General features: G+C 40.2%; 1 protein-coding gene across 2 annotated transcripts in view; it reads left to right on the forward strand.

The window, feature by feature from the left end:
- LOC138743479 (ran-binding protein 17-like) overlaps nt 1–14,815 on the forward strand; it is a 726,783-nt gene that overhangs the window by 152,096 nt on the left and 559,872 nt on the right. For both annotated transcript variants that reach the window (XM_069898924.1, XM_069898925.1), the window contains 2 exons: nt 532–704; nt 3,670–3,863. In XM_069898924.1, the coding sequence (XP_069755025.1) occupies nt 532–704; nt 3,670–3,863 (367 nt within the window). The remainder of the gene's footprint in view (nt 1–531; nt 705–3,669; nt 3,864–14,815) is intronic.

A 14,815-nucleotide genomic window follows, 5' to 3' on the forward strand; every position in this document is an offset into this window, starting at 1 on the left:
CCCCCCTCGCTCTTGCCCGGATCGGGGCTGCCGCCATCTACCTTCTGCCCGGACCGGGGCCGCCGCTGCCAATATTTATTTATTTACTTTTATATATGTAAATTTATCCTGCACATATATTGTTTATGTATATGTGTGTTATGTCTTGTTATGTGATTGTATATTTTTCACAGAATACTGGAGAATGCTGTTTCGTTGGTTGTACTTTTGCAATTGGAAGATAATAAATTTGAACTTGATTTGTATCCCCAGCCAAGAAATGAAATTCTAATAAGTCTGCACAAAATCACGTGGTAATCAGCAATTAGGTCAAAATATATGGAACATTTTAAAAAATGTTATGAAATACATTCACAATAAATGAGGGGGCAGCTATCCTGATTTGGATATGTCGATTGGAATTTCATAGCACAGAAAGAAAATTCCACAATATCATCTCAGCACTTTTCGCATAGTTTTCCTAAACACGTCTAAGTATATTCAATCATTATAATTCCAATTGATATTACTTATTTTTTCCCTCCTACACAGCATTGGGAGTTTGCACCAAATAGTGTACACTATCTTCTCAGTCTGTGGCACCGGATGGTAGCATCAGTCCCCTTTGTTAAGTCTACTGAACCTCATCTGATGGAGACATATGCACCAGAAGTTGTAAAAGCCTATGTTACCTCAAGGCTGGAAGCAGTGTCTATAATTATAAGGTACCATCACATTACCTATTCAACTATACCCACTTCATTTATAAATTTGACAAATATCATTCTGTGCATAATGATTTGTTTTAAGGATGCTGCCAGTTTTAGCCCAACTCTTGAACTGAGTGGCTTGTGAGGCCACTTTAAAGGTCATTTGAGAGGTAACCACTCTACTCTGAGTTTATGCATAGGCTGTTAGATTTTGATTCTCAAAGTACATGAATGAATGAGAGGACTCTTCAAGGCATTTGTGATTGGACACATAATCACCTAGTCTGTCACAGGCATTGACCTCTCATTACATTACAGACACCTATGTGAGGCCTTGCATCAAGAAGGCAGCCAACATTATAAAGGATCCCCATCACCCTTGTCGTAGCCTATTCTCAGTGCTACCTTTGGACAGAAGGTACAGAAGCTTGAAGATCAGGACCTCCAGGTTCAAGAACTAGTTTGTTTCAACAGCTATCAACCTCCCCTTGTTACATGAATCATGTACCCATTTTACTCTGAACTGTAAAGCCAGCTTTCCTCTGGCTTTAAAATGCTCCACCTACCTGCATGAATGCAAAAAAAGATGGACTGGAGGATCCATTCCGATCCGGATTTCCTCCGCTGAGTTCCCTCACCTTCTATGTAAAAGGGGGTGGGGGGGGGGAAACGGCTGATGACGTCTTCAGCAGGCGAATGAAGACTGTGAATTTTAAAGTACCTATCTGTGAAAAACGAGATTACAATGTACAGAAGATCTGCTTGAGTTCTAAGACTGCTGGAAAAGATCTTCACTGGCGCTCATACCTATTGTTCATTTGCCATTATTGTGCATAGGGCACTTTCACTTCCCAGTGCATATGTTCCACATCGCAGTGGAGGGCAGAACAGCTGCACTACATGCCCCGTCCCTTTTGCTGTGGGAAGCTAGTTTGCGAAATTTGGATAAATAAAAGAACTGCGCGATCTGCCTTTTCAGCTTTCAGCATAAGCAGTAAATCCACCTTTTTTTTCACCTTTTACGTATATTGTGAGCAGGCAATAATGCAGCTTTTCTATGTACGTATAAAATTCTTAAGGGTTTAGACAGACTAGATGCAGGAAGGTTGTTACCAATGTTGGGAAAAACCAGAACCAGGGGCCATAGTTTAAGGATAAGGGGGAATTTTTTTAGGACTGAGATGAGGAAAAATTTCTTCTCTCAGAGAGTGGTAAATGTGTGGAATTCTTTACCACAGGAAGTAGTTGAGGCCGGTTCCCTGTCAATATTTGTGTAGGTTAAATTTGGCCCTTGTGGCCAAGGGAATTAGGGGCAGGAACCGGGTACTGATCAGCCATAATCATAATGGATGGCAGTGTAGGCTTGAAGGGCCAAATGGCCACCTCCTACATCTATTTTCTGTTTATCAGATTACCACTTACTCCAGGTAAAAATGTCCCATCCTCTCCAAGCTCTCTGTAAACCCATATACGAGGCTGCTAAGGTGATGAGAGCCCATGATATACCAGGGAAAATACTAGCAAAAATAGAAGACTGGCTGACTGGAAGAAGTCAGAGAGTGGGGATAAAGGGGCCTTTTCTGGTTGTCTGGTGGTGACCCGTGGTTTTCCACAGGACTTGTTTCTTTTCATGTTATATGCCAATGATTTAGATAAGATGGTTTTGTGGCCAATTTTGCCAACAATACAAAGATCGGAGGGGGCAGGTAATGTTGAAGAAGCACTGAGTCTGCGGAAAGACGGGTTAGGAAATTGGGCAAGGAGGTGGCAGATGGAGTACAGTGTAGAGAAGTGTATGATCATGCATTTTGGAGGAAGGAATAAAGGCAGGGACTATTCTGAACTGGCAACAAATTCAGAAATCAGAGGTGCAGTGAGAGTTGTGAATCCTCGTGCAAGACTCCCTATAGGTCTACTTGCATGGAAAGTTAGTGTTAAGGAAGGTAAATGGAATGCTAGCATTTATTTCGAGAGGAATAGAATATAAAACCAGTGATGTGATGTTGAGGCTTTTTAAGACATTAGTCAGATTACACTTGGAATATTGTGGGCAGTTTTGGGTTCCATATCTTAGGAATGATGTGCTGGCATTGGAGAAGATCCAGAGCAAGTTTACAAGGATGATCTCCAGAGTAAAAGGGTTTTCACATAAGCAGCATTTGAAGGGTCTGGGATTATATTCACTGGAGTTTAGAAAAATGAGGGAGGATCTCATTGAAATCTATCGAATACCGAAAGGCCTGGAAATGAAGGGGATGTTTCCTATCGTAGGGGAGTCTGGGACGAGAGGACAAAGCCTCAGAATACATAAAATATCCCTTGAGAATAGACATGAGGAGGAACTTCTTTACCAAGACGGTAATGAATTTGTTGCCATGGAGAGCTGTGGAGATCCTCTTTGGGGATATTTAAGGCAGAAGTAGATACAATCATGATCACAAAGGGAATTGATGGTTACGAGGATAAGAAAGGTGAAGGATGTTGAAAAGGATAGTAAATCAGTCATGATAGAAGGCAGAGTGGACTCGCTGGGATGCATGACCTGATCCTGGTTCTGTCTTATATTCCTTATAATTTGAGCCTTCTAGTCCTGGCATGAATCTTTTTTACCCAAATGTATCAAATATGATTTCATTCCACAATGCCAGTGTGCCTGTCTGGTTGCAACAGGATTGGAAAGCAGCTGTAATGTCCTCACATTGGAATAAACTGTAGGCATTTATTGTCTCAGCTCACTTGCTCCAACTGCCTTTTGAAATAGGTATTTGTGGATCTTGTGGCAGCAAAGGAGTGATTATTTTTAAGGAAATAAAATTTCAATTGATTCACATGGAAAATTGACTGAACTCTGTTGATTAATTAATAAAGGAATTAATTTTTTTGTCAAATATTATAAACAATGTCTTTAAATACATAAAATGTTATGTAACAATGTATTCAGTTACACTGGCTAATTTATTTTCCTTTTTACATTTTGCAGGGATGGTCTGGAGGATCCCTTGGATGATATGGGTCTGGTCCTCCAGCAGTTGGAGCAGCTGTGTACTGTGAGTCGCTGTGAATACAAGGAAAACTGTGCATTGATTGTGCAGCTGTTTGATCAGTCTACTCAGAGATATCAGGAGCTCCTGCATTCTTGTACTGGCAGGAATACAGAAATCACAGTCCAGGAAAGTGAGTAGCCATTGGTTTGCTTTACATAGCAATATGACAATGTGGAGCAGCAGCCGGCCATCTGCCCATTGAGCCTCCTCCAGTATTCAATAAGATCATGGCTGATCTGGCCATTGGATTAGCTTCACTTGCCTTCCTTTTCCTCATAACACTTAATTTTCTGACTATTCAAAAATCTATCTAGCTTTCAAATTCTTTTAATTAGTCAAATCAAGCAAAGTTAGTATAGCAGTTACTGCGACGCTAATCCAGTGACAGCGACCTGGAATTGAACCAGTAAGGAGTTTGTACATTATCCCGTGTCTGCTTGGGTTTTCTATGGGCCCTCCAGTTTCCTCCCAACCTCTAAAACATATGGGGTTAGAACCATAGAACATTACAGCTCCTTTGACCCTTCTAGTTTGTGCCAAACCATTATTTTTTGCCTAGTGCCATTGACTGCACCCAGTCCATAGCCCTCCATACCTCTCCCATCCATATACTGCGCCTATCTAAATTCTTCTTAAATGTTAAAATTGAGCCCACATTCACCACTTCAGCTGGCAGCTCATTCCACATTCCCACCACTCCTAGTGTGAAGATGTTCCCCCTCATGTTCCCCCTTTCACTCTTAATCCATGTTCTCTGCTTTGTATCTCACCTACCCTCAATGGAAAAAGCCTATCTTCATTTGCACTGTCTATCCCCCTCAATTTTAAATACTTCTATCAAATTTCCCTTCATTCTTCTACACTCTAGAAAATAAAGTCCTAATCTGTTTAACCTTTCCCTCTAACTCAATTCTTAAAATCCAGGCAATATCATAATAAATCTTCTCTGCACTCTTTCTATCTTATTGATATCTTTCCTGTAGTTAGGTGACCAAACCTTCACACAGTACTCCAAATTTTACCTCACCAATGTCTTGTACAACTTTACCATAACATTCCAACTCAGTAGTTTGATTTATGAATGCCAATATGCCAAAAGCTCCCTTTACAACCCTATCCACCTGTGACTCCACTTTCAGGGAATTACATATCTGTATTCCCAGATCCCTCTGTTCTACTGCACTCCTCAGTGACCTACCATTTGTGTCCTTTCTTGGTTTGTCCTTCCTTGGGTTGTAGATTAATTGGGTATAAACTGGGCTGCATAGGTTTAAATGGCCAGAAACAATTTCTACCATGTTGGAAATACAAGTTCAAATCCAATGTAATCATCCAGAAGTCTCATTTGATTGCTTATACATTGAATGTAGCATGGCCTCTTAGTTGTTACTGTATTTGAGTCGTTTAATCTGAGCTATCTAGTTTATTTACTCGTATAAGTTTCATTTATTTTCGCAAGAATTTTCTATGCTTCACAAAAACATCAGACTCCATTCCACTCTTAGAAAGCTGATTACTTAGAAATAAAAAAAATCAATCATTTTTTCCATCTCTTTCTTTCACTTTTGGGTGAGGATTATAGCTGCATTGAGTACTTGAAGCAAGAAGTGCTAATGGAGGGCCCAGGACCAAAATGTTGGTTATTCTTTACTTCCTGTGGATGCTGCATTACCTGCTACGTGTTTCCAGCGCGTTAAGGTCATGTGTTGACTTTAAATGTTCGGCTTGTTTAGATCTATTTTCTGGCATCACCCTGGTTCATAGAAAACAATATTACCAGGGATAGGATGGGTTTGAGAGTTTCAGCACCACTTGCTGAGAGGAAATGAAGTGTCTGTTCATTTCTTACTGTGATAAATTGGTGGTGCCACAGGCTTTCTTTAATTGACTGGTCATTGACTCATAGAGTTATATGCCATATAGCTCAGAAACAGGCTCTTTGGCCCACCATGTCTATGCCATCCATCAATAGAAATCCCATTTACTAGCAGTTAGTCTGTAACCTCTATGCCTTAGTGATTCAAATATTTGTCCAGATGCTTCTTAAAATTTGTGGATGTACCAACATCTGCTACCTTTTTCAGACAATGTGTTCCAGATTATAACTTCCTTCTGGGTGAAAAGTTTCTTCCTCATAAATCCCTAAATGTATTATTCCTCTCTTATGCCATCTATCAAATTCCAGCTCCTCCATCCCTGATTCTTAAGCTCAAAAAAAAACACAGCATAGCCTACTCCTGATAACTGAAACGTTTCATCAAATGCATCATCCTGGTAAACATCCTCCTCACCCTCTCTAGTGTTAGCAGTCCTTTTTGTTGCACAGCCACAAGAACTGAAGACAATATTCCAGCTGTGGTCTTACCAATGCTTTATTGTATTGTGCCAAGACCTCCCTGTTCTTCTATTCTGGCGAAAGTGAAAATGCATTCTACATGCCTTCAGGGTTCTTTTTTCCCCTCAATACCCCCTAGAGTCATTACTGTTCCTCACTATCAACATTAAATTCCATCTGAGCAGAATTAGAATTAGTTCATCAAGTCTGCTCAACCATTCAAATCATGGCTCATGTAATTTTCCTCTCAACCCCATTCTCCTGCTTTCTCCCCATAATCTTTTGATATTAATCAAGAATCTGTCAACCTCTGCTTTAAATCTACCCATTGACATGACTTTGGCTTCCACTGCTGCCTGTGGCAAGAAATTCCACAGATCCACCACCCTCAGGCTGAAGAAATTCCTCTTTATCTGTGCTCTAAAGGGATGTCCTTTAAAGGAATGAGGCTGTGCCCTCTGGTCCTAGACTCTTCCACTACTGGAAATATCATCTCCACATCCACTCAATCCAGCCCTTTCAATATTCAGAATATTTTGAGGAGTTTGTACGTTCTCCCCATGTCTGTGTGGGTTTTCCCCAGGAGCTCCGGTTTCCTCCCACCATTGGAAATGTACTGGGGGTGTAGGTTAATTGGGTGGCACGGACTTGTGGGCTGAAATGGCCTGTTACCATGCTGTATGTCTAAAAATCTAAAATGAGATTCCCTCTATCTTTCTAAACTCCAACAAGTACAGGCTCAAAGCCATCAAACACATCTTGTATGTTAAGCCTCATCACGAGGATGATTCTTGTAAACCTTGTTGATTGTCTCCAATACCAGTAGATAATTCCTTTGATACTCAGCTCAAAATTGCTCACAATGATCCAAATGTGGTCTGACCAGCACCTTTATAAAGCTTCAGTATACATCCTTGCTTTTATGTTCAAGTCCTCTCAAAATGAATGCCAGCCTTCCGTACTATTTTCCTTCCTTACTACCAACTCAAGCTGCAGACCTGCCGTTTGGACCTCTGCTTTATGAAATCTCTATCCATTTAGAAGAAGTATTTTACCATACACTTCCCAATGCTGTATTTCATCTGCCATTTTTGCCATTATCCCAAGATACCCAAGACCCTCTGCAGAAGCCCTGCTTCTCGACATTACCCACCCTTCACCTGTCTTCATATCCTCCACAAATTTGTCCATAAAGCCACCAATTCTGTCATCTCAATCATTTCCATACAATGTGAAAAGTAGTGGATCCAACACCAACTCCTGTGGAACACCAGTAGTCAGCGCAGTCAACGAGAAAAGGCTCCCTTTATTCCCACTCTGCCTCTGCCAGTCCATGCTAGTACCATTCCTGTAATACTTTGAGCTTCTATCTTGTTTTCCAGATCATGTGTGGCATCTTGTCAAAGGCCTTCTGAAAATCCAAGTAAGCAACGTCCACTAATTCTCCTTCATCTGTCCTGCTTGATACTTCCTTTAAGAATTCCAAGATATTAATCTGAAGGAAACCATAATGCATGGCTTATTTTATCTTGTGCTTTCAAGTAACCTAAAACCTCATCCTTATAAATGGACTCCAGAATTTTGCTAACCACTGAGGTCAGGATAGGGGCCTTTAATCTCCTGTCTTCTCTCTCCCTGCTGAAAGATTGGAGTTGCATTTGCAATTTTCCAGTCCTCTGGAACCATCCCTGGCTCTAGCAATTCTTGAAAGTGTGTTCACAGTTTCTTAAGCTACTTCTTTCAGAATCCTGAGGTGTAGTAGTCCATCTGGTCCAGATGATTTATCCACCTTCAACCCCTCAGCCTCTCAAGCTCCTTGTCCTTAGTAACAGTGACAGCATTCATTTCTTTCCCTTGACTCTCTTGAATTTCTGGCATGTAGATGGTGTCTTCAGCAGTGAAGATTGATGCCAAATATATAGTCAGTTCATTTGCCTTTTTTGTTGTTCTTCATTACCGCTTTTCCTGTGGTCTGAAGTCCTCTCTTCTCTTTTAGTCTCAGTATTTCTGAGAAAAACTTTGGTACCCTCTTATAGGTTTTTGGCTAGCTTGCCTTCAGATTTTATATTTTCTCCTCTTATTGCTTTTGTTGTTGCCTTCTGCTGGTTTTCAAATGTTCACTTTCCTGCTAATTTTTGCAATACTTTATGCCCTCTCTTTTGCTTTTAAGCTGTCTTTGTGTTCCCTTGTCAGCCACAGTTACCTCATCATCCCTTTAGAGTGTTTTTACTTTAGGATGAAACAATCCTTTGTCTTTAGAATTATTCACATAAATTCCTACCATTGCTACTCTACTATCTTCCCTGCTATTTTCCCCTTTCATTCAACTTTAGTCAGCTCCTGTCATGCCTCTGTGGTTACCTTAACTTATCTATAGCACCAACACATCATATTTTGGCTTCTTCCTCCCAAATTGCAATAAATTTTAATCATGTCATGATCATTACTTCCTTAAGCACTGCACCAACTCCAGAATTGCCTTTTCCCTCATCAGCTCAACCACGAGCTGCTTTTAAAAGCAATCTCATAGGCATCCATAAACTCTCTCTTGAGAACCAGAACCAACTTGATTTTCCCAGGCTTCCTGCACAATGAAGTCTCCCATGACCATCATATCATTGTTCTTCTTGCATGTCTTCTTTAATTTGTAATTTGCACCCTACTTCCTAGCTGCTACTTGGAGGTCTACATGAAACTCCCATCAGGGACTTGTTAACCTGCAGCTTCTCAATTCTCCCATCATGTATTCTGCATCCTCTGGCCCTATGCCCCTTCTTGATGATGATTTTATTTCATTTTTTTAACCAATAGAGCCACCCCACCCCTCTACTCACCTGCCTGTCTTTTCAATAGGATGTGTATCCTTCGATGTATAACTGGCAGTCATGATCCTCCTCAAGCCATTTCTCTGTAATGCCCACATCATCATTCTTATGGTGTTTCAGGCTTATCTACTTTATTTTGTACACTCAGTGCATTTAAATACAGCACCAACAATCCCATGTTCATCACCCTTCTCACAATGGTGTGTTTTGAGCCCAGAGGACCCCAAAACCCAGCAGCAATAGATATTCACCAAGACAAATGGTTACTTAAGCAAAAGTTGCTTTTATCTTTAAACATGAAAACAGAATGACACTTTAACTTATCACTATTGACTTAACTAACCTAACTTAACCCCCTTCTAATTCTAAGCGCTTGTGTATGAAATATGTGTGTGTGTAAGTTCAGAAAAGTTCTTTGATTCACAGTCCAATCTCACTTCTCATTCTTCCAAGTTCACTGGTTGCAGGCAATTCTTATACTGTGCACAGAATTTAACATTTATAAAGTTCACTAGGCTTTGGTGTTCAAAAGGAAAACTCAGGAAAGTTCTTGTCAGTTTTCAGAGAGAGATTTGTTGCTCATTGGATACCCTCAACTGATCCTTTCTGATCACCCTCTTCAGTGTCTTGCTGACGAAACTTGCCTTCTCAGCGTTCTCCAGGTGATAACCTCATTCTTTCAGGTCAACACAGGATGCCTTTTTGTTTCTTCAATTTCAAGTGAAAAATTAGACAGCCAGTCCTGTCCTCTTGCATGAACCACAAGGGCTTTGACCAGGCTGTACTAAGTACTCACAACCCATTTTCCAAATGGGGTTTTCCACAAGCTTGCCAGCTGCTGCTGCTGGCTGTATCACTTGTAGAACTTATCTCTGTATCTCTCAGAGAAAAACCTGTTTGACTCTCTGTGCTTGCAAAAACACATGACCCTCCAGACAATCTGTGGCTCTGACAAGTTCTTTCATCTGTGGCCTTTTTGTAACCAACAATCCATTGGTGGTCTCTTGGGCACTCTCCAAAGCTTTTGCAAAGGCTGTTAGCCCTGACATGTCTAGCATGAGCAGAGCTCCAGTATTTTTAATAAGATCTGTTTTAAAGTGTTTGTATGTGACCTACACTAAAAACCCTGTCCCAATTTATCTCCCAAAAACATATTTATATTCTGTCACAGGTGTCCATGTTGCCTGCGTTTAAATTCTAATCTTCTTCTAAGCTCTCTGTCCTATTTTATATTTTGGAGACTTGAATCACTGTGCCCTTCTCCCTTTGACTTAATCCATACTTTTCCAATCTATTAAACTCTTTCATTTAAAGCCTTATCCACAGCCCTAGTTATGTAATTTGGCAGGACCCTGGTCCAATCACATTTTAGGTGGAGCCCTTCACATCAGAACAGCTCTCTCTTTCCCCAATACTGGTGCCAATGTTCCATAAATTCAAACCCATTGCTTCAACACCAATCATTGAGTCATGTGTTTAACAATACTGAGCAATTAAAAAAAAAAATTACAATAGGATGGAAGCGCATTTGGCCATTGAAACTTATTCCGTCCAATTACCCCCAATTCACCTCTGTTTTGCAGGGTGGGTGAAAACTGGGGCAGCCAGAGAAACCCCATGCAGGTCATGGGGAGAATGTACAAATTCCTTACGGACATCACTTGATTTGAACCCAGGTTACTAGTATTGTAATGGCATTGTGTTAATTGCATATAGCTCAGGTAGCAATCCAGAGATTATTACCTTTTTAATTCTGCTTTATAATTTAGCTCCTAGCAGTTTAAATTCCCTCAGCAGAACCTCTTTCCTAGTTCTACCTATGTTGTTGGTATGCTTTTTTGATAAGATGTGACAGACTAAGGTTACTTCTAGTGGAAAAAGATGATCAATAAAGGCAAGTCTAAGGACATTTTGGAAATGGATCGCTGCTTAGGCAATTCTATTCCATGACAAGAAGGATTCCTTATTCTTGGCAAATCGTGGTTGCAGCAAACTTTGCACATAGGGCATGCATGTCTTCAGAGTATAGTTGATGTCTCTATCCATAGAGGGCTGAACTTTCTGTCACTTGCTTTCTCTGGATGGTCTATGTAATTAATATATCAATTGTCATTTGAAAAGTAGCTTAGAACCCTGCCCACTTCGTCTTATGTCTAATGGCAGGGCTTTTCCGTAATGGAAGAGCACAAACAAAATTGTATTGCTCCTTTCTATGATGTCACTTGTCATGGTGTTTATTCATGCTTAATTGAAATGGTGTCTGGTGCAAGTGATTCCAGGATTAATAATTACAACTGATAAGAATTTGTACTTTCAGAAGCAGCAATGGAAAATCCAATGTAAATCATTTAAGAAACAGCCAAGTGTTTAAATGAAAGTGGTGGAGAAAATGACTGGATGAATAAGATACTGCAATTAGTCATATTAGATGGCACTTAATTTTAAAGTTAAACATGAAAATTTGCAGACACCATAGTTGAAGTAAAAACAAAATGCTGGAGAAACTCAGCGGATCAAACAGTGTCCTTTATTAGAAAAGATAAAGACACATACATACCTTGGTGAAGGGCTCAAGCCTGAAACGTTGGTTATGTATCTTTATCCTTACTATATAAAGGACACTGTTTGACCTGCTAAGTTTCTCCAGCATTGTGTGTTTTTATTTAATTTCAAAATCAGATTCCTCAAGTTCTCAATTTTTTTTGTCCACAGCTATTGCATAAAATGGTGATGATAAAAATGGGCTTTTAAAAAGTCAGGAGTAGCTTTACTTTACATTTTCATATGAACCCATTCCCCTCACCTCTTTAACATGGTGGAAAGTACTTGAGGCAACATGATTTGCAACCTAACTAATAAGAGATTTAATTTCTATTCATTTGTTATTATTTAAAACTGGAATTATGATTTATAATTAAAAAGTAATTAATTTTATTTCATTTCATTCCAGCCTTTAAACATTCACTAAACTCTCCTCAATTGTATATCCCTTGAAAATCTCTCAAATTGTCAATAGGTTCCATTGACTTTACTTTGAACATCACATGTAGAAATTAACCATTTGATTTGATGAAGATTGGTTTTCTACAGTGACAGCCAAGGCACTAGTTTTGTTAAATTGACTTGCATGTAATAAAGCCATTATCAAATCAATTTATGGCCATCTCATTAATATGCTGTTTTAAAATGGGCCTGCTCCACATTTCACCCTGTAATTAATAGAAGAAAATGAGAGAACATCAGCAACACACACCAAGACTGTTGATGTGTTCTTTGGTCCAAGTTGAAGAGAAGGGCATCATGTAGGATCATTAGTAATTTGGCAAGAAAAATGTGCTAAGGTTATGGCAGAGGGTGGGAAGCTACAGCCTTGAAAGGAACTTATCAGTGGCACATTAGTCAATCTAGCCCATTGTAACACATCAGATGATCAGGCTGTTTGACTTTCTATCATGAGCACCTTCTGTTGGAGGGTTTGGCTCCTACAGTAGGAATAGCTTCCTGGCATGGGCTTTGGTGGTATGGGCAGATTAGTAAACAACAGCACATCCCTCTTGATGAGCTCCATGCATTTTATGCTTTCTTTGAGCAGGAGACCCATAAACCAGTGGAACACACTTCTACCTTGAGTACACCTGCATTGCCATCACCACCACAGATATCAGATTGGCCGTCCGGAGAGCAAACCCACAGAAAGAGATTGGACCAGGACATTTGGACATGTCCTCCATGCCTGTGCAGACCAACTGGTGGGAGTATTCACAGTCATCTTCAACCTCACCCTGCTACAAGTTGAAGTACCCACCTACTTCAAGAAGGCCACTGTCTTCTTGGTGCTAAATAAAAATATACTGATGGGTCTGAATGATTACTGCCTGGTGACTCTGACATCTACCATCGTGAAGTGGTTTGAGAAATTGCTCATGCTCACTTTACCTGCAGCCTACCTGTCACACTTGCCATACTCCAGTTTGCATTCCCCTCCACTACCAATCTCCTTTGCCTGGCACAACCTATACTTGCACCCAATAACTTCTCCTTTTGCTCATTCCACTTTCTCCAAATCTAAGGTGTAGCTATGGGTACTTGCATGGGTCCTTGTAATGCCTGTCTTTTCATTGGATATCTCTTGTAACTCTCACCCCTTTCTCAATATTTCTGTCTCCATCTCTATGAAAAGGAACATTAGTTCCTTGAGAGTGGTAACTAAGGTGGACAAGGTGATGAAGGGGTTTGTCACATTTGCTTTCAGTGGGCAAGGCATTGAGTACAAATGTTGGGATATTTGAAATGATTCAGCTGTATACAGCATTTGGTGAGACCATACTTAAAGTACTGTGTACAGTCCTGGTCACTGTTATAGGAAGAGCATCAATAAATTTATTATTTTCATGAGAAAATAAGATTAAATCCTCAAGAGTTTTGATAAGGAATCAGCAAGAAAGCAAAAAAGTATGCTGATACCATACATCAGTGAGTGTAAAAACAGAAAGATAGGGCAGATACATGCAGGGCTGAAAATTTGATGCGGGTGGCAGGGGTTCAGATTTGTGGGTCATTGGAAGCTCATCTGGGGAAGGTTTTTTAAAAAAGGTAATATGACCAATGCACAAGGGACATGTTGCTCATGAGGGACTAATGTCCTCGTGCTGAGCCCCTTCAACTAAGATGGAAGTGAGATGGGAACTAGAATGTCAGATCAGATGATGGAGCATTTGATGAAATAATAAATGCAATTTGCAAGAGCAACCATGAGGAAAGACAGACTGTGGAGTGGGCATAATTTCTGGCAGTTGAATTTATTGAAATGTACTTACTTTTATGCAAGAACTATTAAGAATAGGGATGTTGAATATCAGTCATAGATTAATATGTGCAATTATAATGCAAGGGCAGAATTGATGCTTGCTTTTCCAAGTTTTTTTATGTTTCAGCATTTATAAGTGCAGGGAATGGCATTGTGGATAGTGCCACAACTGCAGAAAGGGAGGACATTATGGAGGGTCATGTACTGAGTCATTCTGGATGGAATTCATAAACAGGAAAGGAGCACTCACTCTATTAGGAGTATTTTATAGAGAACCAAAAACCACCAGGACACTGAGGAGCAGTTAAGTATACACGTGAAAAGGTGTAAAAATAACAGGGCTGTTGTTCTGGGTGACTTTAACTTCCCTAATATTTATTGTCACCTCTTCAATGCAAAGGGTTTGGATGTGGATGAATTAATGTTGATGCCAAGAAGGATTACTAATATAGTATGGGGACAAGCTAACTACAGGAGAGGCCATATTAGATCTAGTATTGGGTGATGAAGCTGGTCAGGAAGTAATTTAAGGAGGGACTGAAGAGAGCAAGAAGAGGTCATGAGAAGGCTTCGGCAAATAGGATTAAATGAAACATGGAAGTCTGCATGCGCTGTGATTGCAGTAAAAACACACTGAAATGCTGGAGCATTTCAGCTGGTCTTTCAACATCCATAGGAGATTTTTAAAAATTGTTAATGTTTTGGGCCTGAGCCCTTCTTCATGGATTGACCAAAAAACTGGAATTCTCAGAATACAGTCAATGCTGGCTGAGGGAGGAATCCATCAACAAAAGATGTTCATTGGATATAATAAGGGGAAAGGTGCGAATTGATTATGTCTGTGAGACAGGGAAAAGGGAGAGAGGCAGAGTTGGTGGAAGGTAACACGGAAGGAGTGGGGAGGAGGGTTTAACAAAAGCCAGAAAAGTCGATATTAATGTCATCTGGTTGGAGGATGCTCAGCTGGAAGAAGAGGTGTTATTCCTCCAATTTGTGGATGGTTTCAGTCTGGCAGTGCATGAGACCATGCAAAGGAATAGGATGGGGAATTGAAATGGGTGGTCACTGGGAGATCTGCGCTATTGTGGTGGACGGAGCCGAGGTGTTCAACAAAG

Source organism: Narcine bancroftii, chromosome 9 (assembly GCF_036971445.1).
Source record: "Narcine bancroftii isolate sNarBan1 chromosome 9, sNarBan1.hap1, whole genome shotgun sequence".
NCBI classification, from domain to species: domain Eukaryota; kingdom Metazoa; phylum Chordata; class Chondrichthyes; order Torpediniformes; family Narcinidae; genus Narcine; species Narcine bancroftii.